This window comes from Rhinichthys klamathensis, unplaced genomic scaffold (genome assembly GCF_029890125.1).
Source record: "Rhinichthys klamathensis goyatoka isolate OS25496 unplaced genomic scaffold, OSU_Roscu_1.1 h1tg000321l_1, whole genome shotgun sequence".
NCBI lineage: Eukaryota > Metazoa > Chordata > Actinopteri > Cypriniformes > Leuciscidae > Rhinichthys > Rhinichthys klamathensis.
This window is the reverse complement of record NW_026606837.1, coordinates 51,293-75,254: the sequence shown is the minus strand read 5'-3', so window position 1 is coordinate 75,254 and position 23,962 is coordinate 51,293. Positions and strand designations below refer to the sequence as shown.

Sequence of the window (23,962 nt, the reverse complement as noted above, 5' to 3'; positions counted from 1 at the left end):
TGACTTTAGTAAGATTCAAGAATGGCTTCACAGGAACAACCTATTGTTGAATATGGACAAGTCATGTTGTATGTTGTTTGGGACGAGGCATAGAAGTCCTTGTGCTCTCAACTTAAAACTGTATTTTGCTGATGGGTCTTCTATGGTGTAATCTGACATATTTAAGTATCTTGGGTTGTGGATTGATTCCGAACTTACCTTCAAACCTCACATTGACCATATCACAAAGAGAGTATATGGTTGTCTCAGTACACTTTATAAATCTGTTAATTGCTTTACATTTGAAGTTAGGAAAATGTTAATTTCCCAGTTGATATTGCCCATTGTTGACTATGCTGATATTGTCTACATGAACACTAGTGAAGGTACTCTTAGGCCTCTCAATGTTGCATTTAACTCTCTATGTAGATTTGTTTTGAGGTGTCCTTTTAAAACACATCATTGTGTAATGTATGCATCCTTGAATTGGCTTCAGCTGAAATCAAGAAGAGACTTTCATTGGTTTCTTTTTATTTTCAAATGTGCCTATTTTGAATGCCCTCCCTATTTGAGTGAACTCTTGGTTCCTCGCAGTTCTTTGTATCCTGTTCGTGATATGCAATCTCTTGTTTTTACTGTACCAAGAATCTTTTCAGCTACTGGTAGAAAATCCTTTCACTATAAAGCTACTCATGATTGGAACAATCTTCCTCTTTTTTTGAGGTCCATCTTATCTTTTCGTAGATTTAAGTTAACTCTATTCCAATATCTAAACACTGTACGTGTATGCTACTGATGTTGGTCTGTGTTGCTTGCAACTGTCTATTGTTTAATGGATTTGTCTAACTGATTTATATCCTGTTGATTCAACCTCAGTCTTTCTTTTGTGGCACCTTTTTGTTTACTGAATTTCCTGTATTATGATTCTAATTGTATAATGAGTAAATGTGGTGTGCTTTTTGTGACAGTTATGTTAGAGCTAAGGTGTGTCTTAGGTTAACGGTAATGGTGTGAGACGCAGTTCAATTATTATTATTTTTTTTTTTTTTGGTGTTGTTGTTTTATGTTTTATGTATTGGACCCTCTTGAAAATGAGATGTTGCATCTCAAGGGGCTATCCATCAATAAATTGAATTGAATTGAATTGAATCATATCGCCCACCAAAAATCATGTTAAAAAATCGTTATTTCAATATTGACCAAAAAGAATCGTGATCATGATTTTTGCCATAATCGAGCAGCCCTGATGTACAGTTCTCAATTTATTGATCACAACAGTGACTTTGCATCAGATTAATATCTAGGAAACTCAAATTTCAACCATACTAGAAATCAGTAACTTGAGAAGCAGAACACAAGCCATGACCAAGACATCAACCTGTTTGTAGAATCTCTGCTCTCCTTTGCCCTTTCATCTGACCCTGTCAATCCTCGCCAGTCTGAAAGCGTGTGTGTGTGTGTCCACGAGTGTGTCTGCGTGTTATAGGGTTAATCACTTGATTTGACCTCCAGTTCCAGCCCCAGTTAAGTTGTTCTCTTGGCTCTTTGGCCCACTTTCCCATACCTGTTCTCCATGTGACATCTTTAGATTAAGTTTAGTCCCGTTTAGTTCAAATGAATGAATTTCAGAGGATTACTGTTGGTTTAGCGTCAAGAATCTGTAAAAGAGTCTTCAAGGATTGTTGAAGCCTTTGATAATGCTCACAGCATGACAAGTGACTTTTTATATTTTCTACACTGATTTTAGAGGAAAAAAGTAATAATGTGTTCAGCAAAGCTGAAAGTAAAAAAATTTTATTGGCAGCTGAATGCCTTATCAAAATTAGCCTAAATATTTAACAAACACTCAAGGACAGTCAGCCCATCAGCTCCACCCCGGTTCTCCGTCCCTCCGACTTCTCCGTTGTCCTCACTCCCTCCATCGTTGCCCCGGTCTGCCGAGCCCCTGTCTCCGCTTCAGACCCGCGAGCCAGCAGCTCCACCTTGGGCTTCCGGGCCGTGGATGTTGCCCTGGTTCGTCGGCCTCTCTGCTTCACCAGATACTCCATACACCCTGGTTCCGTACTGTACTGTCACGACTATGGACTTCTATTTCGTTATTCTGTTTTGTTTGTTTCTGTTTTGTCTACTCTACGTTTAGTTCTGGTTTCATTGGTTAATGATTATCTCCTTATTAGTGTCTGATTACTAATGTTTTACACCTTTCGGTCATTGTGTTTATCTTGTATTTAAGCTCCCTGTTATGTTCAGTCCCCTGTCGGTTCTCGTCTATTGTATTACGTTGTTTTGCACTCTCCATGTGTTATCATTAAAGACTACTTTATTCGTAATGCTTTCGCCTCGTGCTTTCATACAGCCTAAGACTGTGACCGATATAAGATTTTGGTCATATTGCCCACCCCTAGGTCTTGATTATATGTTTAATCTGGGCTTTTCAAGTTCATGCATTACAAAAGCAAGATTGTTTTCCAGCTGGGAATCTGCAACCAATGATCAATGCCTCCTAAGTTCTTTTTGATGTTCTGCAGGAAAAGCCCCTCACCAAATCTCTACAAAGAGGAGAAGACCCGCAGTTTGATCAGGTGAGATTAAGTAACATTTTCAACATCCTTCTTAACATTTAAGACTTTTACTTATTTAAGACTTCAACATCAGACAATGAAACAATTAGGGCTTTGAGACATGATTTTGTTTTCTTTCCACAATCAGAAATGATAAAGTAATGTTGAAAAAGAATGACAAAGAATTAATGATCTGCTCCCATACCATTCAATGTTTCCGGCCCTTCTCTATTGATGGCCAATTTTTTTTGAGTCATCATCAGTCAGACCCTAAGAATAGCATTCCTGTAGCTGGTGCTGTGCTGTCCTGACTTTACCCTTCTGTATTGAATTCTTAAGTAGCCTGAATGTGTGTGGGTTCTTGAACGTCTCACAGTGGTTGGGGGAATACCAGGCCTACTCTGCCCAGACACCACTCCTTTCCTCTATTTGGTTTAGCCCAGCCTGTATGACCACATTCACTCCCTCGATCTTAATTCTGGCTGTTTTCTGATTACCCAAATTCCACCCATAGTAACATTTCACTTCTTCATAGTAACATTTTCACTGCGTCCCAATAAGCTTACTTGTACTATGCCCTAAAAGTATGTAAATTTTTTGCGTAGAAAAATGACATACTTTTGAGTGTGTTGCAGAAGTACAGGCATGTTTTGGGACCATGTCATAATTGTGTCATTAACTGACTGCGCTACATTACCTGCAATACATTGTGTTTCTTTCATATGTATGTACACATTCAGGCAATGTTCGGCACACAATAATACCCTCTGTTTTTAATTAAGAGATGTGCACAACATGCAAATTTTCTGCCTGCATAAATTACTCTAGTTCATAATTGATCGAAACTGCATACTGTTTCACTTGCTATTTTTATAAGATAGGTGGTGTACTGTATACTGTACAGTACGCAGTTTGCTAATATTCCATTACGTGGATAGCCTTAGTTAAATTTTGAGCTGTACAATTAGTGCTGTGACAAAACAGAAAGATTTCCTGAAGTTACTTCCTTTTTTCTCCACAGCTGATCAGCACTATGAGCTCTCTTGCTGAGTATTGTCTTCCCTCCATCCTGCGGACACTGTTTGACTGGTATAAAAGACAGAACGGTTTGGAAGACGAATCCCATGAGTACCGTCCACGTGCAAACACAAAGTCCAAAAAGTGAGTTCCCTTGCCTACATTTAAAGTTACATTTCGAAACTATTTTTATACTCTAATATTAACTGAAATGCCATTAGGAGTGTGTGAACTCTCCTCAGACAAAATAATACCCATAGGGTATTGGTAACTAATTTTTGTACCTTTCATATGTACAAAAATAGATGCTAAATTGTTGGAATGCACCGAAATTTCGGCTACTGGAAAAAATCTTAGCCGAAACAGCTATTTTCGGTTTCGGGTCGCAATGATTTTAGAGGGCTGAAATGAGTGACTGAAACAAAGGTTTAATTAGCGCTTCTCCGATGGCACGTTTTTACTGTGTTCAGAATCTATCTCGTGCACACAACATGGATAAGCTACAACATTTAAACATGTCAGCTGTGTGGACACTAGCTCTGGACTGACAATATTATAATACAATAAAATAACTCTAGAGAAGAGCATTTTGCTAAAAATATGCACTGTATTAGGTGGACGTGAAAAGTGTATTCAGTTTCCACCCTGTCTGTAGTGCAAACTTTTGATAAAACTAGAGCACAAGTGTCTGCTCATCTCATTTCCGCAGGTCTGTGTCAATATAATCTGATTTCTTGTCTGTTGCATAAGCGTGTTTATGGTGTTCTGTGCAAGTGTATATTTGTGTGTTTATGCATGTGTGATCTAGTGTGGATGGGAGCTTGTAATTAATGGCTGTCATCAGGAAGCCTTGCCTTCATCTGATGAAATACAATCTGTACTGCAGTGCACTGTGAAGCAGCTCATCCGATATTAGGCCAGTAATAGCCAAAGGGATGTGATGATCGGCTGTTTTTGAACTGTTGCGCTAACAAGATTAGCATTGTCTGCTGGATTTTTTCTTCCTTTTTATGCAAGCCTAATTTCATAATAGTTTTTTTTTAACAATGTATTTTAGAAATTAGTCCTATTTTTTCTTTTCCAGTCCCATTTTCATTTTCTATATTATTTATTTTAAATTACATTTATCTCACCTAAATATATGCTCACTCTATGTATTTGTGTTTTTATAGTGGGGTCATTTTGTTGCGCATGATTTTACACAGAACAAGGAAGCTTGATTTCAACCTTGAATTTAATTTACAAAGTAAATAAGAACAAATAAACAAATTACAAGCAGAAGCACTAATAAATACAATAAAATAAAAATACAAATTAAATAAAGAGTGCATGCTTTAAGGTTTTTAGGTATAGGCCTTACAGTGTATAAATTAAATCCTTTTGTTGTTTGATTAACATTAATGAGGTTTAGGAACAGTTTAAGTGCAATAAGCCGTAAAAAAGCACTCAGTTTGGTTCTCGCCGAGCTGTTTAAGAGGCGGCTTTATGTGTGTGCGCTCTGGGTATGAGCGCACAGAAAACCGTCTCTCAGAGAGCGCTCACGAGTACTACTGAATGCAACACTGGCCCGATTGGGCAAGTGACAATTCTGTCCCAAAATGTGAGCGAAGGTCTTGTATCGCAGCGTGCAGCTCATATGTACAGACGATGTGGGGATGTGAACCACATTTTAAAAGAAGACGCAGTAGTGCTGAATCACTCTCACTTTTTGTGACAGTATGTCTCACAGAAAGTTTTCAAATGACTAATTCGATCAGATAATCTGTGTGGATTCATTTGCTTATCACCAATAAGCTAACTGAATAAATGTTTGCTGGAATTTCCCATCTTATAAGCTCGAAACTTGCAGGAATTCTTTTTTGGGGGGCGAAAATTTTGCGCACCAAAATTTGGGCCCTGAGTGGTAAAGGCAAAGCAGAAATTTCTCAGCAGTGATATGGGATCTCATGACTGTGGAACCTAATCAAATAACACTATTGGCAGTTAGGTTTGAATACATCAGTGCTTCAGAATCAAATACAGACCATAGAGGATTTCAGAAGCTCTCATGGCACAGACCTCAGAAGCATGTTTATATTTTTGACTTGTAGTAAGCAAGCAGTGATTATCAAAATGCCATTTACTCAATTTCTTCTCGTTCCCTCTCTCTTTCAGTGATGAACAGCAGAAAGATTATCTGATGGAAAGAAGAGACTTGGCAATAGATTTCATATTCTCACTTGTGCTTATTGAGGTTTTAAAACAGGTAGGTTATGATTGAATGATCAGTAACCTGACAACCTGCCCTGAAACAAATGCAACAAGAAGCAGAAACATCTTTGAAAGATCTTTTTCAGGGCAGGAATTTGTATTGTCATAATTTAATTTGGCCATTTCCTTGTTCATGAACACATAATATATTTATAATTAATACTTTACTTTATAATGAAATAGTATTTCATTTAAATTGAGTTTTTTAACCCTTTAAATGTTTTTATTTAATTTGACATATTTTAAATAAATATAACTACTAATAGATAAATACATTTATATTTTTTATTATGTTATGCTACAAATTATGTTTCTTTCCCTTACTTATCCTGTCGCTTTCTCTCTTTGTAGATCCCTCTCCATCCTCTTCTGGATGGCCTCATTCAGGAAGTCATTAACCTGGCATTTAAACACTTCAAATACAAAGAGGGGTAATGATCCATTTAAGTTATTTCCTCCATCCACCATAAGCCATTATTTTCCTGCATGTGTTTGCAGTAGTAAATCTGCCTAATAAGCATCTTACATCATTTCAATTTTCACTAAATCATGCGTACTCGCTGTAAATGTAAGTGTGGTTAAGTGTGACTGGATTCTACAGAAGGTCAGGAAGAATTATGATATTTCTCTGTCCTGCAGATACCTTGGGCCCAACACGACCAACATGCACATAGTGGCTGATCTGTATGCAGAAGTTGTCGGTGTCGTGGCCCAGTCCAGGTAAATTATGAAGCAGCAAAATCAGCTAATAAGAGCTATTTTAATGTTTCATATTTAGATATGTGGAGTGGGATTTTGGACCAGTGAAACCATCTGATTTTAAGGACATTTTGTTTGGTAATGTGTTGGGTCACCACTTTGAAGTCCAATGTAAAATCTTGATCCTGAATCAAAACCACTTCCATTTGCAAAAAAATTCCCACCTAACTTAAACTCTAAATGGATGGCTTCATGATTCCCGTTGAAGCCAGCGACCTGGTTTCGAGCTCAAAATGATGGCTGCATTCTTCTTCCTGCGACAGAGTGTCTAGTGTTAGATGAAGCACTAATGGGAGGCCATTACGCTGATAGACGAGACGTCTCGTCATGTTCACAGGGAGCTCCATCAGTGTCGCACAGAGATGGAGTTTCTCCTTATCAGTATGAGAGCTCCAGTCCTGACAGTAATGGCCTCTTTCCATATTTAATAGTGTGAAAAATGTATTTGTGGAAGCACGTGTAATAAGGAAGTCTTGAAATTCTGGTGTCTACATGTGTCTGTTAAAAGTCAAATAAAATGTTAGACATGCATGTGCTTCATCACCCCAGTACAGCACAAGATAAATGACATAATTCAGTCAAACAGTGTGTACAATGCAAATACTCTAATATTCTTTATTTCTCTCAGTGGGAAAGTAGCCAGTTAGTTTGTAGCTCACCTAAAACAAACATGAAGACTTGCAGAGAGGCACAGATTGAGATCCCTCCCTATTCCCCCCTCCAGATGCCTTTCTAAAAATAGGGCTGAAGATCTCTTTCTCTGTCAGAACGAACTCACAAACACTCCCTAACACACATGTGTACATGAAACATCCAAGTCCTGGAATTTGGTGGATGAAATTGTGAAATGGATTTAAACTTGGACTTCCCATCATTATTTAACTGAATTAATTCAATTCTGAATAATTGATTGAATTAATTGTCGCAAATATCATGCATCCTGAGAAAAGCCCTCAAAGGAGGATACCGGTAATTTAAAGACAGACGGGTAAAGCATTAATAGACAACAAGTGGCTTTAAAAGTCAGTATATATGTATATATTTTTTAGTTGAGTAAATTGAGTTTTAATCAATCTGTCCAAAGTATAAGTTAGATGCTTTCAGACAGGACACATTTTTGTATACCGTCTTTCAGCTTCAGCATACATTTACATTTATTTATTCAGGAGATTATTTTATCCAACCCAACTTACAAATGAGGAACATTTTAACCAATTTATCATAAGGTATATTATGCAGATATATAAATATACTGTATATATAAGCCAGTGCAAAATGATGGGATTCAAACCGAAACTCTTCTGTATGTTTTATTATTTTTATAACTATTAATCCTTCTTTCTCAATCTCCCCAGATTTCCTGCAGTGAGGAAGAAGTTCATCTCAGAGTTGAAGGAGCTCAGGCAGAAAGAGCAGAGCCCATATGTGGTCCAAAGCACTATCAGCCTCATTATGGGGGTCAAGTTCTTCCGCATTAAGATGTACCCAGTGGAAGATTTCGAAGCTTCTTTCCAGTTTATGCAGGTACACAATGCAACAATTACTTCAATGTTCTACTTTATTTGACAAACAACGTACACAATTAGATAAAAAAAACTCTCTCTCTCTCTCTCTCTCTCTCTCTCTCTCTCTCTCTTATTATTCAAAAAGACTTAAAATACTGTTATATGTTTATAGGAGTGTGCTCAGTATTTCTTGGAGGTGAAAGATAAGGATATTAAACATTCTATGGCTGGACTCTTTGTAGAGATTCTCGTTCCAGTAGCCGCAGTAAGTACAGCCATCTCTGATAGATCTGCTCCAGTAAGCACTGCCAAACTAAATATTTGAATACTTAAATATTTGAAATATTTCAATGTTTGTTTTCATTCATTCGCTAAATTGTAATTTGTTTGAGTAAGAAAAGTTTACCAAATATGTACATTTGAATAATGTAATAATGTGGCTCTTGTCCAAACTGTAATTCACACTTGATGTGATGTTTCTCTTCAGACGGTGAAGAATGAGGTGAATGTGCCCTGTTTGAGGAATTTTGTGGAAACCCTTTACGACACAACTTTGGACCTGTCATCCAGGAAGAAACACTCTCTGGCAAGTCTTGCCCTCTCTTTTTTCATGCTCGAGAGCAATAGAGGGAGATGTATCTACAGTAATTGGCTCATAGCTGACATTTTTTCCGCTGTCTGTGATGTTTCAAATACTTCATCTCTAAATATCTTTCACGACTTAACAGCAACTTTTGATTTTACAAAGTGGCACACAATAGCTGTGTGATGTGTGTGCATTTTTACACCTTTGTTAAACATTTCAGTTGATTTGTTTGCCATATAAATATTTTACAATCCAACTTAAAGAAAACAACTCAAGTGCAAAATTATTGTGACAGGAAAGAGGAAAGTGCTTTCTAAAATATTTTTGAGAGCAGTGCTTCTTCAGGTTTGGATCCCAACCCTTAAATATCCATATAATGTGCAATTTTTTAAATAATTTACATTAAATGAAATTACTTAAAGCAAATGCTCAGGCATTTCCTTAGCAACATTTTTAATGCAACCATAGTTTCTGCAAACTAATACAGTTGCTGCAATTATTTTACGCTATTAAAACATTAAACGCACATCTCCTTTAAGCTGTCTATAAATATTTGTAAATCTTTGTTTAGTTTTATGTTTATGCCATATGCTAATTACTTTTTTGATGAGAGTTTTAACTAAGTTTCCACAGTATTTTTTTTTAGTAAAAAAAATTAAGAACTGGTATTTTTGATTGGAATTGTGGTTACCAGGGTTTATACTATCATGGAATGTATTTTACCAGTATTTTGTGAGTCTCAAGTAAACACAAAATGTCTTATTGGGTCTTGGGGAAAGAAAGTTTGAATATTTTCTTCAAGAGTGTTTTTCACTGTCTTTGCTCAGTCATTGAATTACATAATTCTTGTTAAGCACATATAATGTAACCATTGACTTGCTTCTTTTCTTTTGTAGGCTCTGTATCCATTGGTAACGTGTCTTCTGTGTGTCAGCCAGAAGCAAATCTTTCTAAACAGATGGCACGTCTTCCTCAACAACTGCTTGTCCAACCTGAAAGTGAGTATTTGAGATCTACAAAGCTTGTGTGATACAGCTTTTATAGATCAGCAAATAACAGCAGATTACATGCAAAAAGGAATGCAGTTTTTGTTGTGCAAGGGGGTTGTGTTAGCATCATGTGATTGCAAGTTCTTTTAACCAGTGGAGCCCATCAGTCAAGTGCACACATATTTAAAGTGGCAGCAGTCAGAAGCAAATAGCTGTTAAAAATGTGTGAAATGCAGAGGGAGGGCAGCAGATTTCAGGAATGTTTTGTTTGCTTGAAGGGGTGGCCTGTAGGATAGGAGAATCCTTTATCATTAGCTTTAACATCTCATTGTACATTTTGTGCTCAGCACTTGAGTCTCTGTACCTGTGTGGGGGTATGAGAGAGGTGGAATTAAATTAGTCTGGACAACAGAAAGGAGGTGCATAATAACAACAACCATGATGTGCAGAACTGTGAGAATGGTTTAATAAGATCCTGGATCACTCTATCGAGATTTCAGCTTTATCTGATTTCTGTTATCTCTCAGTCAGTCGTCATGTTGTACTTGCAGAGGTCTGCTGCAAGTCTGAGAGCTGCTGACTTGTTATGTAATTAAGGTTTTGACCTGCAGGAAAAAGATCCTGTTTGTTGCAGTGCCCACATTTACCACTAAAAGCCCACTAAAGCCAAAAAACACCAAACATGAAAGAATAGATCAGGTTTTAAAAAAAAAACGAAGAAGAAAAAAGATGGTAAACTTTCAGGAAAAAAATAATAATTTATATGTTTTTTCTTGCCAGTAAAAATATCTAAACATCCTTATAATAAGATATTTTTATATTATATTAAAATATTAAAAATAAAATAAATATATTTTAATTAAAATATATATATATTTCTTTCTTATGTAAACAATATTTATTTAAGTAACTAAACTTAATTCAAGATATATTCTCTGACATTATTATTAGTCTTAACATTTTTGTTGTTTTAAATATCAACAAAAATGTCTTGTTTTAAAAATGTTTAGATATTTTTTTATTGGAAAACAAACTGGTAGAAACTGGTGAAAATCGTGGAATTAATGGAAATTATACAGAAGTATAAAAAAATGCACTCATTTGGTGATCATAATTTATAAGATGCATCTCAGGAACATAACAGGAAAAATCAACAAAGTGCTCTTCTTGCAGAACAAAGACCACAAAATGGCCCGGGTGGCACTTGAATCTCTCTATCGGCTGCTGTGGGTCTACATGATCCGAATCAAATGTGAAAGCAACACTGCAACACAAAGGTAGCATATTGTAAAACTAAAACATACAAACATGATTTAAGAAATATATTTCTAATATAAGAAATATAATGGATTTCATTTTAAATGCATGGCACTGACAGTAATGATAAGGAATAAGAAAATAATAATTTTGATTCTGATTGACATCCATTAATATGACATTTTTATATTTTTATCCATTCCAGCCGCCTCACCTCAATCATATCAACACTGTTCCCTAAGGGTTCACGGAGCGTCGTTCCCAGAGACATGCCCCTCAACATCTTTGTCAAGATAATTCAGTTCATTGCCCAGGTTTGAGAAAATATTCCCCATCTTTTCCTGTGTCTTTTTGCAGGTCCTGCAATTTTACACTGTTGTCACAGAAATGATGGCTTATCATTTAACACTGAGTAATGTAATCTTTGTTTCTTTTCTGGATATAGGAAAGACTGGATTTTGCTATGAAAGAAATAATATGTGATCTGCTGAGTGTTGGAAAATCAGCCAAAGCTTTTAGTTTAAACCCAGAGGTAATGCTCAAACACACACACACGTTTACTTCAAATGTTGTAATGATTTTATATAAAGCTCATTATTAATACCACCTATTAATAATTATAGAATTATAAATATAGAATTGTGTTTGAACCCATACAAGCACATTTAACCCAATAGACCGCCTGAGATGAGATCTTGCTATGAGGAAATGCATTTTTTGTTTATTTTCTGATGTATGTCTAGAGAATGAACATCGCCCTGAGAGCGTTCCTCGTCATAGCCGACAACCTGCAGCAGAAAGATGGTGAACCACCCATGCCAAACACAGGGGCCACTTTGCCTTCTGGGAACACACTGAAGAAGAAAAAAACCTACCTCAGCAAAACTCTAACTGAGGAGGAAGCGAAACTGATAGGTCAGGGCACTTAGCTTTTACAAACACCTGCCTGTTTGTGTTTGTGTTTGTCGTTTTCGTTCGTTTTGCAGTTTTTCATAGTCTGGGTTGTTCATGCTGTTCCCTGCAGGTATGGCACTGTATTACTCCCAGGTCAGGAAATCCATTGATAACATCCTGAGGCACTTGGATAAGGAGGTGGGCCGCTGCATGATGCTCACCAATGCCCAGATGCTCAACAAGGAACCCGAAGACATGATCACGTAAACAGTTTTTTCTGACCTGTCACCACCTATTATTTATCTCAGAGCGTAACATGAGTGGGTGAAGGAAACGCTCACAGCCAGACAACTTAGGAGTCACGTTCAGCACACACACCCTGTTTAGACAGTCTGACATTCTCTTTTTTCCATTTCCTTTGTGTTTCTCTTTACTCTGTCTCTCTCATTGTTTACTTTTTCTTACCTCATCCCTTCTCTCGGGTCAGGGGTGAGAGAAAACCGAAGATTGACTTGTTCCGGACGTGTGTTGCGGCCATTCCACGTATCCTGCCAGATGGCATGTCCAAAATTGAGCTCATCGATCTCTTGGCCAGGTGAGTTTCACCATGTACCCTTTGTATAAACAATACACAGTGCATTAAAAACATAAGAGAAGCTGTAATTGTCATTGATTGTTTTCTTTTTGCGTTCTGCAGGCTGACGGTCCACATGGATGATGAACTCAGACTCATTGCCCAGAATTCCCTGCAGAGTCTGCTGCTGGACTTCTCCGACTGGCGAGAGGACGTGCTGTTCGGGTACACTAACTTTCTGCTGCGTGAGGTGCAGGACACGCAGCAGGGCCTGCAGGACTCTTCCGTTAAACTGCTGCTGCATTTCCTGACACAGTGGAGGCTGGCGATACAGGCGCCTGGAAAACGCTCGGCTGAGGTATCAGCATGAATTTTTCTCTTTAATGGCTATACACACTTATCCAATGTAAATGGTTTTTGGGAGCTGTGTGCATGATCATGTGTATGTGTGTATATTTGTTGACCTTAGATGGGATCTCAAAGCAGCGGGAGCTCCAGACTGGCACCCGATCGCAGTCCTCACTCCACGGTGCTGCACGCTGTGGAGGGTCTGGCCCTGCTGCTGCTGTGCTCCTGCCAGACCAGCACTCGCAAACTGGCTGTGTCCGTCCTCCGAGAGATACGCTGCCTGTTTACAGCCATCGGGCAAGCCGAGGTGAGACAGGCTGCTGGGTCTGTAGCAGATTATGCCAAAAACACAAACTAAACCAAACAGAATTACGTAGGACAAGGTAGAGTGAAATAAGATATAATAGAAAAAGACAGAATATAATAGAATAGAATCTGAAAGAATAAAAAAAGACAAAAAAAGATAGCATAGATTAGAAAAGACAGAATATAGCAGAAAAAGGAAGAACAGAAAAAGACAGAATTGTAAAGAAAAGGATAACATCGAATAGAAAAAAGACAGAATAGAATAAAATAAGATAAAAAAAGACAGAATATATTAGAACAGATCCTGGTAGAATAGAAAGTCAAAATAGTAAAGAAAAGAGGAATATAGCATAGAATAGAATAATATAGAATTGAAAAAGACAGAATATAATAAAATAGAATACGATAGAATAGAAGACAACATGATAGAAAAGAGAAAGAGAACATAATAGAAAAGAGTAAGATAGGATAGAAAAAACACAATAATATATATATATATATATATAATTAGATAGATATAATATAATAAAAAAAACAATTAGAACAAATAAAATAGAATAGAAAGAGACATGATAATAGAAAATGATAGAATACAACCGAGTACAATAACTTGGAAAAAGAAAAATGAAGAATAGAATAGAAAAGAAAAGACAGAAGAGTTTCTCTTTTGCCATTATTGTTGTTGGAGAAATTAGTTTTATACTTGGATATTATTATATTAAAACACAGATAATAACCTAACATTTGGTTGAACTAAAGCTTATTGACTGAATTTGATGTCATGTGACCAGTTGAATTAATCATAAACATGCATGCACATCCAGTGGATATCAGATGCAATGCTAATCAGTACTAGACCTGTTAGTGTGTAACCTAAACATTATTCAACACAAGCCTTGTAACTGTCATGTGATTCTGCTCTCAGGATGACGATAAGTCCATGATCGAGGTTATGGACCAACTGGCCCCCAGCGTGCTGGACAGTTTCGTCCATGTGGCTGTCTCTGACTCTGTAAGCATTCCCTATTAACCCTCCGGATGTGTTTCTGTTTGTGTGTCATTCTCAGTACTGACCTCAACTTGCATAAAATTGATTTGTGCCACAAGAGTTTTATAGAGTTCAGTTGCCAAATGTCTGTCTTTAAAGTCATAACACTCATGCATGCTTGCTGAAGTTCAGCTATTAAAATCTGTGTTTTGTGTAGGCTACCCTGCCCATGAGTCATCACGTGGACCTGCAGTGGCTGGTAGACTGGAACGCCCGCCTGGTTAACAGCCACTATGATGTAAAGAGTCCCTCTCACGTGTGGATCTTCGCCCATTCAGTGAAGGATCCCTGGGTGCTCTGCCTCTATAGCTTCCTTAGGCCAGAGCACCTCCCCAAACACTGCCCAACGGCGCTCAGCTATGCCTGGCCTTACGCCTTCACTCGCCTACAGCTGCTTATGCCACTTGTTGACCCAAAGTGAGTTTTTCGATCATCTTTACTCTTAAAACGTCCGGTTTATAGTAGTTTTTGTTATTTTTTTTTGTTTTTTACGAATATTGGGGTGGAAAACAGACTTTCAAGAATTTCCCTTTCTCTGGTACACATTTGCAGCAGTCCCGTTTACGCCAAAAAGACCAGCACGCCAGGCCCGGCCGATGGCTATGTGACGCTGTGGAGGAATTACCTGATATTGTGCCTCGGTGTTGCCAAACCCAGCATCATGAGTCCGGGTCACCTGAGAGCCTCCACCCCTGAGATTATGGCTACCACACCTGATGGCAGTGTCACGTATGATAACAAGGTGCGTTGTGCCCCATAGTAGGACAGTGATGATTTGGAAAATTAAAGAACTGTGATGTCTTGAGTTGTACATGTATGTGTTTCTGATCAGGTGATAGGCACACCATCAGTGGCATGGCTCCTGAAACAGCTGGTTCCCCTCATGAGATCGGAAAGTTTAGAGATCACAGAGTCTCTGGTCCTCGGCTTTGGGCGAACAAATTCCCTTGTGTTCAGGTATTGTTTTTTAATGCACATGCCTCTTTCTCACTAGCATAATTTTACTCCAAAAAACAGCTGATTTTCAGAGTTTGGATTATTTCCTAAACCAAGGCAGTCTTACAGCAAATTTATCAAAGCATTCTGGCAGCTACACTGGACTTTTGCCACACACACTGAGGGAGCTGTGAAAAATGTGAGGTGTTTGAGAACACCGCATGAAAAGAGCAAGTAATGTGTGTGCCAAACAAAATAGCAGAGATGACTGTCATTCCATTCTGACGTGTGCCGTTACTTAGAAGAGAACAAATGTCTACAGTTTCTATAGATACTAGTGGTTCACTGAAGCTCTTATTGTTAACTAAAACTATTAAAATCATTTTCTGTAATTGGAAAAAAGCTGAAATAAAATATAAATATTAGATGAAATACATAAACATAAAATGAGTTGCCTTGGCAACTTGCTGAAATAAATCAGTTTAAGTTGAAGTAATTTTGTTTTTTACTAAAACCAAAATAAAATAATTCATAAATAAAGTTAAAAAGAAATATAAAAAACTAATACAAACCACTAAAATTAAAATGAAATCTGAAAATATAAAATGATTCAAAACATTAAAAAATACTATAATAGTATATAAAATACTGAAATAACACTCAGCACAGGTTATTTTATGTAATTTGAAATGTCAATCCCTAAAAGTATGGATTTTAATGGTCAGATGTGAATTCATAGCAACATTATTACAGTTATTGCAGGAAAAAAAGCCTGATTTACTTCAGGATTTTGAGCCAAAAGCATGTTTATGGAAATATTTATGTTGCTTTCATTCTGCGGGTGTCTCATGACTGTTTCTCATGTGTGTTTGATTAGGGAGCTGGTGGAAGAACTCCATCCTCTAATGAAAGAAGCTCTGGAGAGGAGGCCTGAGGTGAGAGCTCTGACCAAATCCAGCTGAATTTGGAAACCCCCATAGATAACATTATGTGTATTGTTGTGTCTATAGTGCAGTGGCAGTGCTCATGCACAGTAGTATTTACATTTTTAGATTTAAATGGACTCTATTTCTGTCTCTGTAGAATAAGAAGCGGAGAGAGCGGAGAGATCTGCTCCGGCTGCAGCTGCTGCGTATCTTTGAGCTTCTTGCTGACTCAGGGGTCATCAGTGACAGGTGAACTTGTCCACTGATCCCACTGACTGGTTTTGTGGACTTATGAAGTCAAATCCTGGGTTTAACTTTTTAAACTGATCTTCTTTCAAAACAAAGTGAATCTTTGACCTCTGTTGAATTAGGAAAGAGAAAGTCTTGTAAAAAGCCCTTGTGCACCTGTTTTACTCTTCTTCTCTGCAGTACTAATGGGGCGTTGGAGCGAGATTCCCTGGCTCTAGGAGCCCTTTTCCTGGAGTATGTTGATCTGACCCGGATGCTCTTAGAAGCAGAGAATGACAAAGAGCTGGACATTTTGAAAGACATGAGAGCTCATTTCAGTGGAATGGTGGCCAACCTCATCCAGTGTGTTCCAGGTAAGACGGTACATTAAAAACATAGAGCAAATACTTTGAATATCCCTAATTTACTATATTAGTTAGAACCATTTTCTCCATTAGCATCTCAGTGATCATTCCCAATGTATAATGAATTCTCACAATACTCCGAAGTGTACTCCTGAATACCAAATTAGAGCAGGTGAGATATTTTAGCTGATATAATAGAGCCATTGATACACAGGTCTCGGAGTCTAAGGTTATCCAAACACACCGCCCCATCAAAGGCTCAATAGGCTCCAACACTGAGTGAGTCACTTATTAAAGGCCCAGGATCAGAGCTATGAATAGAACTGTGCAGGCTCTGATTAATACGCGCTGACTGACCAAGAAAACCCTCAGACCAGCAAAGCACAACATCCCCTCTGACACACAAGTAGCCTATGCAAGCCCATCAAAAGCCCTGCGTCACAGCCAGCTCACAAATCAAAAGCTGTTTGTGATGCAGGGCTGTTCAGTATGTTCACATCCTGTAAAATATGGGATGAATATTAGCATTTTATATAAATAAATATAACAGTCTTTACCTGTTAAAAGGGGAGTTTATTTTACAAGTTATTTACCTTTACAAAGTAAATGGACAAATGTACACAGATGATTTTTTAAAGAGCTATTTCTACTTGATCTGACCCTTAATTCAATCAATTGTATTATAAATTATAATAATATTATAATTTAATATTAAATGTATTAAAATAATTATAATTACTTTTAATTTTCATTGTACACATAAACTACCGTTATTTGATACCAAATGAAGGAAATTACCGGTAATACTTTTATTCAGCAAGGGAGCATTAAATTGATCAAAAGTGAGAGTAAAGACATTTACTCTGTACTGTTGCAAAAGATTTCTAGTTTAAATAAATGCTGCTCTTTTGAACTTTCTATTCTTCAAAGAATTCTAATATATATATATATATCATGGTTTCCACAAAACTATTAAGGAGCACAACTGTTTTCAACATTGATAATAAAAATAAATGTTTCTTGACCACTAACTCAACGCATTAGAATGATTTCTAAAGAATCACGTGACACTGAAGACTGGAGTACTAGTGACTGCTGAAAATTCATTCAGCCTTGTCATCATAGGAATATATTACATTTTAAAATAAATGAACAGAAAACAGTTATTTTAAATTGTATTACTGTTCTACTGTATTTTTAAAATAAATGTAGATTTGCCTGTCCAAACACATTTTACACTGTACCGTTCATTTTTGTTTGTAAAACAAAACATCAAAGCATGTTAGATCGTCAAATCTCGTTTGTGTTTTTCTCTTTAGTCCACAACAGGCGGTTATTGTTCCCCCAGCAGAGCTTGAGACATCACCTCTTCATTCTCTTCAGCCAGTGGGCCGGACCCTTCAGTGTCATGTTCACACCTCTGGACCGCTACAGTGACCGCAACCACCAGATCACACGCTACCAGTATTGCGCTTTGAAGGTAAACCTGGATAAAAAATCTGGTTCACCATAAAGGCATTTTAGCCAAAAATACTTTATTTCCTCATATTTGGCATTTATACATGTCTCGTAATGGAGAACAGATGAAGTTTTGAATTGTTTAGAATTTGCCATCACAGTTTTCTTGGACGGGTGAAATGATACAGTCATGTTAGGGCCACTAAATCAAGTGGAAAAATTTGAAATCCTATCTGGAAAGTACCTGTAAGCTGTATACAGAAGTACCTGTATACAGAAAATTCCCCAAGCTCTCTATACCCTCTTTGTCCAAACAGGCATGCAGTTGGCAGGTACCAGATGCTCTGATCTTTTTTTTATTTTTTGTAGAAGGCGTGAAAATCTAATTCTGTGTGTTACAATGGATCAGGGCTTTTAGACAGAAGAAGCTTGTGTATAAAGTCTCTCGTGATGACGATTCATGTTGAAATGGGTCGGAACTGTGGTTTGTCCACATGCTCCAAATCACAGAGTGCTGATATGGGATTTCCTTTGATGTAATGTTGTGTTTGTGTGTGTACATTGCTTGTCCTCAGGCTATGTCAGCGGTACTGTGTTGTGGCCCTGTGTTCGATAACGTGGGCCTTTCTACAGACGGATACCTCTACAAGTGGCTGGACAATATCTTAGCCTGCCATGATCTCCGGGTATGCATGCACTTTTTTTTATTGCTAGAAAGGTGTCGGCTGTCGTCCTTGTCTTAACCTGTTGATGCTGAACAGGCTTCCTGTTTAAAATTTTATAGCTGCTTTTAATACCTGCATCAGGTTTAATACTTGTCATTAAAACTAAACCAACAAGCCTGTCAGGATTGGCCAAAGAACATATTTTGTTTTATATGCTTTTCTGCTTTATTGACTTTATTGGTTCTGGGTTGTCAACCATTCAAATAATGAGTAATCTTATTTGTTTAGGCCTGCTATTAAGTGTTACTTCAATTACTCGCCCTCATGTCATTCCAAACCCATAAGACTTTCGTTCATCTTCGGAACACAAATGAAGATCTTTTTAATGAAATCTGAGAGATTTCTGTCTCTCCATTGACAACTAAAGCAACTACCACTTTCAAGCCCCAGAAAGGTAGTAAAGACATCATTAAAGTAATCCATCTGACTCCAGTGATTTAACCTCAATTTTATGAAGCGACATAACATCATTTACAACTTTATTTACTTTTGTAATTTTTTTCTCCAACGCACATTCACAAGAACACCACGATCTTGAAGCAGACTTACACGCTGTCAACACAATGCCGACCAACACGCATGTGCTCGCACGTTCGCGAGAGCACAACGAAGCATGCATGTTGTTTTGACGCGAGAGCAGACGTTGTTGCGTGAACACGCACATTGGAGATAAAGTCGTAAATTATGTTTTGTTTTTTTTGCCGCAAACAAAGCACTTGCGTCACTTAAACCACTGGAGTTACATGGATCACTTTAATGTCTTTACTACCTTTCTGGGGCTTGAAAGTGGTAGTTGTGTAGGCTGTCAATGGAGAGATAGAAAGCTCTCTGGTTTCATTAAAAAGATCCTCATTTGTGTTCCGAAGATGAATGGAAGTGTTATTGGTCTGGAACGACATTAGGGTGAGTAATTAATGACAGAATTGAAATTTTTGAGTGAAATAACCCTTTAATGACTAGCAGGATGGATAAACTTTAATTCGGATTTGATTATGGGAAAAACACACATTTAAACACTCGTTTATATCATGGCCTGGACTGCAGGTGCATCGGCTTGGCTGTGAGGTTGTTATCTTGCTCCTGGAACTAAACCCAGATCAGGTAAATCTGTTTAACTGGGCTGTGGATCGCTGCTTCACTGGATCATACCAGCTCGCTTCCGGATGCTTCAAAGCTATTGCTACTGTGTGCGGTAGCAGGTAATCAGAACCTTCATCCCTGCCATGGTTACCCTTCATGAAATTTCAAGATTTTGATGTCACTTTTCATCATAATAATTTGTTTGAATCTGTATTTTTTCATACTTTTCAGGAATTATCCATGTGACATTGTGACCCTCTTGAATCTGGTGCTGTTTAAGTCATCTGACACAAGCAGAGAGATTTACGAGATATCAATGCAGCTTATGCAGGTACCTAACCTTTTCTTTTTGTCTTTTTTGTACTGCAGCTCAGATTTCTACTTGTCTTTCCTGTATTTTCAGTGGCTGAAAGATTTTTTTTCCCCATATGTTAGAAAGTAATCTTATACAAGTTTTTATTCTAAAAATAAAAGCAACTACCACTTTCAAGCCCCAGAAAGGTAGTAAAGACATCATTAAAGTAATCCATCTGACTCCAGTGATTTAACCTCAATTTTATGAAGCGACATAACATCATTTACAACTTTATTTACTTTTGTAAATTTTTTCTCCAATGCAGGTTCACAAGAACACCACGAAGCATGCATGTTGTTTTGACGCAATTCCCCAGACACGCCTTAAAACCAGAGGGGACAGAGCCTTTTCTGTAATAGCCCCTAGACTCTGGAACTCCCTCCCACTTCATATCAAGTCTTGCAATACAATTGTCAGTTTTAAGACAAATTTGAAAACACTTTTATTCTCTTGCTTTTAATTCTCTTTAAAAAAAAAATTGTAAAATGAAAAAAAATTTTTTGTTAAATTTAAAAAAAAAAATTTTTAACTGTTCTTATGTATGTAATTTTAAGGCATATTGTTTTTTGCCTTTCCTGCTCTAATGTGTAAAGCACTCTGGGTCAACTGTGGTTCGTTTAAATGTGCTATATAAATAAAATGACTTGACTTGACTTGACTCGTTGGAGATTAATATTTTGTAAATAAAGTCGTAAATTATGTTGTTGTTTTTTTGGCGCAAACAAAGCACTCGCATCACTTAAACCAATGGAGTTACATGAATCACTTTAATGCAGAGAGATTTACGAGACATCCATGCAGCTTATGCATGTACCTAACCTTTTTTTTTGTCTTTTTTGTGCTGGCTCATTCAAGCCAGTAGCTCAGATCTTTACTTGTCTTTCCTGTATTTTCAGTGGCTGAAAGATTTATTTTTTGTTCCCTGTGTTAGAAAGTAATCTTTATACAAGTTTTTATTCCAAAAATAAATAAATGACTAGCTCCATGGAAGCTGTTAATTCATAATCACAATTTTTGTGGGAAACAATTACATACAGTGGAATTTTCTATTATTTTTTTTTTCTTTGTCACTCAGGTTCTGGAGTCCAAGTTGTCTGTTTACTCAAAGAGGATTGTGGGGCAGAAAACAGGAAATATCCTGTATGGCACACATGGTCCTTTACCACCGCTATACAGCGTCTCTCTCTTCCAGCTCTCAAACCAGCTGGCCTGCATGTATCCTGAACTCACTCTGCCTCTCTTCTCAGGTAAGGTGTGCGTGTCTGTGTGTGTGACACACTTTCTCATGCTTTACAAGGAATACCTCTTAGCCAAGTTTGGATGTGTCACCAAAATCTTGCCCTACTAAAAGCAAATAAACACCTACGTGTAAAAGAATGGGCTTGGTCAGGCGTGCTCTGTTATTGTACTGCAGCTCAACTTTTGAACTTGAACGCTAATCCTGCCTGCTTTTTTTCCCCTCCACAATCATTTCTCACATGCAGAGGTCAGCCAAAGGTTCCCCACCACTCACCCTAACGGCAGACAGATCATGCTGACCTATCTGTTGCCGTGGCTGAGCAACATAGAGCTGGTGGACACAGGACTGCTCCCCCCCACCTCCAGCCCAAGCACCCCGGAGGAAGAGGCTCGTGAGCAGGCCGACAACCTGGGAATCACCCACAGGCTCAAGGGCAACGGCTGGGGCTCTCTGCAGGCCACCTCACTCGTCCTAAATAACCTCATGTTCATGACAGCAAAGGTAAGAGGTGCTGCGGCTATTGCTTAAATACCAGTTGTGTTGATGGCTCGACCCAATACAAAAGAAAAGTCACAAATTAGATCTCTTTAATATCTCAGTAGTTTGTCCTAGACTGCAAAGAGTTGATTATTCATTATGCAAGAATTGTTGCCTTATATAACTTAAGGGAAAAAATGCAATGCTGTAAAAGTGTACAAAATTGCCCCTTTATAGGTTCTACAGTCAACTAAGATGTTATTGTTGTTGGTTTTTTTTATCAGTATGGAGACGAAGTCCCTGGTCCTGAGATGGAGAACGCCTGGAATGCTATTGTGTCCAATGACAAGTGGAGTAACAACTTGAGAATAACGCTGCAGTTCCTCATAAGCTTGTGTGGAGTCAGCAGCGACACCACACTGCTGCCATATGTAAGGAAAACACACATACAGACACTCTTAACCCACATGGTCATTTTATTAGATCTATATAATGAGCTAAATTTGTCTCTAACTGTTTTTAGATTAAGAAAGTGGTGATATATCTGTGTCGGAATAACACCATTCAGACCATGGAGGAGCTGCTCTTTGAGCTTCAGCAGACAGACCCGGTAAACCCAGTGGTTCTACACTGTGACAACCCACCGTTCTACCGCTTTGCTGCCAGCAACAAGACTTCGGTTGTGGCCTCAGGTGAGGCACATATGATCCCCCACTTGGAAATGCCTTGTTGATTTTCCCATTAATACTGGTTATCCACGGGTTACAGGACTTAACAATAGGGTTTATGTCTGCCAGTAGTACTGATTTTGGTTACACTTTATTTTAAGGTGACATAGTTACATTGTACTTACTCAATTAACTACTGAGTAATATTTATTAACTTCATATGCTTACTGTAGAGTTACGGTTATTTTTGGTTTAGGGTTAGTTACTTGTAATTGCATTAATTTATTCATTCATTTAAGTTCATGTAGTAATGTGTAACTATGTCACCTTAAAATAAAGTGTTTCCCTGATTTTTTACTTGGTCTGGTGACATTTTTAATTAAATTTTTAAATCTTTACATTTTTAAGAACAACTTTGAAACTAGTGTACATGAAATTACTTGCTACGCTATGCAACATTTATAATAATGGTCGATAATCTGTAAATTATTGCATGCACTATTCAGTTATTAAATAATTCATTCTATAAATTTACAAATAGGTTTGTTTAAACATAAATGTAGTACTAGTTGTGACTAGCAGTCGAGCAGTGACAGTTCTGTGGCTTTGTGCCATCTTTATTGGCGAACCCTGGGTTGTATCCAATGCTCTGAATCTCATAACCAATGTATGGTTCTGACTTAATGTTAAATAAATTTGGGTTTTTTGTTTGTTTGTTTGTTTGCAAAGGCACAACGTCTAGCAGTAATACAATAGTGGCCGGGCAAGAAAACTTCCAGGAAACAGATGAGGCAAAGATCACCAGAGAGAATGTAGAGAGGTACATCCTTCTTAATGCAACTGAGATTTAAAAAAAAAAAAAAAAATGTAGCTACTAGGTTGTTAAACAGCCAGTGAATACATGTTAAGTCAATATGCATTTTAGGATGCATGTGCATTCTATGTTCCCTAAAATGTGATTTGTGCACACATTTACTCAGGTTGAGCAACGCAGCACGGGCTCATAACCGTCTGGAATCACGTTACAGCAACAGCTCGGGAGGTTCTTACGATGAGGAGAAGAGTAAGTTCTTCATTTGACCTGTATTATGGATGTAGTTATGGATGACTTTTTGATTCACAAGCCTTCTGTGCACCTCCTGACTTTATAGGTTACTGTCAGTAATTCCCGAGATTACAAGAACAGAGCAACAGATGGTTCACAGCTGTCAATCCACTCACTGACACATGTAGCTGAGGATACATTAACACTCTTTGTTTTACAGCTGTAGATTTCTAACAGCTGATATCTGTATGTGACTTACCATTTGGCACATACTGTATTTACCAAAAATACATGCTTAGTACAGCATTAAGCCTCCATTTTAAGGAATTTGTTTCTGAAATTGAGGTCACATTGCATCCTTTTGTCTGTATGTACTTTCACCTATT

General features: G+C 37.6%; 1 protein-coding gene across 12 annotated transcripts in view; it reads left to right on the top strand.

Moving 5' to 3' along the window:
• fryb (furry homolog b (Drosophila)) overlaps positions 1–23,962 on the top strand; it is a 67,143-nt gene that overhangs the window by 23,408 nt on the left and 19,773 nt on the right. For 11 of the 12 annotated variants that reach the window (XM_056271575.1, XM_056271572.1, XM_056271576.1 and 8 more), the window contains exons 3-36: positions 2,508–2,561; positions 3,562–3,701; positions 5,712–5,802; positions 6,159–6,238; positions 6,447–6,527; positions 7,922–8,090; positions 8,244–8,336; positions 8,559–8,657; positions 9,554–9,655; positions 10,820–10,923; positions 11,109–11,217; positions 11,349–11,435; positions 11,647–11,818; positions 11,928–12,060; positions 12,285–12,392; positions 12,495–12,729; positions 12,841–13,026; positions 13,951–14,037; positions 14,231–14,490; positions 14,626–14,815; positions 14,906–15,030; positions 15,887–15,944; positions 16,093–16,184; positions 16,365–16,537; positions 17,848–18,008; positions 18,562–18,672; positions 19,756–19,910; positions 20,023–20,122; positions 21,222–21,393; positions 21,631–21,887; positions 22,148–22,294; positions 22,387–22,555; positions 23,261–23,351; positions 23,512–23,594. In XM_056271575.1, coding sequence (XP_056127550.1) covers positions 2,508–2,561; positions 3,562–3,701; positions 5,712–5,802; positions 6,159–6,238; positions 6,447–6,527; positions 7,922–8,090; positions 8,244–8,336; positions 8,559–8,657; positions 9,554–9,655; positions 10,820–10,923; positions 11,109–11,217; positions 11,349–11,435; positions 11,647–11,818; positions 11,928–12,060; positions 12,285–12,392; positions 12,495–12,729; positions 12,841–13,026; positions 13,951–14,037; positions 14,231–14,490; positions 14,626–14,815; positions 14,906–15,030; positions 15,887–15,944; positions 16,093–16,184; positions 16,365–16,537; positions 17,848–18,008; positions 18,562–18,672; positions 19,756–19,910; positions 20,023–20,122; positions 21,222–21,393; positions 21,631–21,887; positions 22,148–22,294; positions 22,387–22,555; positions 23,261–23,351; positions 23,512–23,594 — 4,474 coding nt within the window. The remainder of the gene's footprint in view (positions 1–2,507; positions 2,562–3,561; positions 3,702–5,711; positions 5,803–6,158; positions 6,239–6,446; positions 6,528–7,921; positions 8,091–8,243; positions 8,337–8,558; positions 8,658–9,553; positions 9,656–10,819; positions 10,924–11,108; positions 11,218–11,348; positions 11,436–11,646; positions 11,819–11,927; positions 12,061–12,284; positions 12,393–12,494; positions 12,730–12,840; positions 13,027–13,950; positions 14,038–14,230; positions 14,491–14,625; positions 14,816–14,905; positions 15,031–15,886; positions 15,945–16,092; positions 16,185–16,364; positions 16,538–17,847; positions 18,009–18,561; positions 18,673–19,755; positions 19,911–20,022; positions 20,123–21,221; positions 21,394–21,630; positions 21,888–22,147; positions 22,295–22,386; positions 22,556–23,260; positions 23,352–23,511; positions 23,595–23,962) is intronic. The other variant, XM_056271567.1, reaches the window with a different exon arrangement.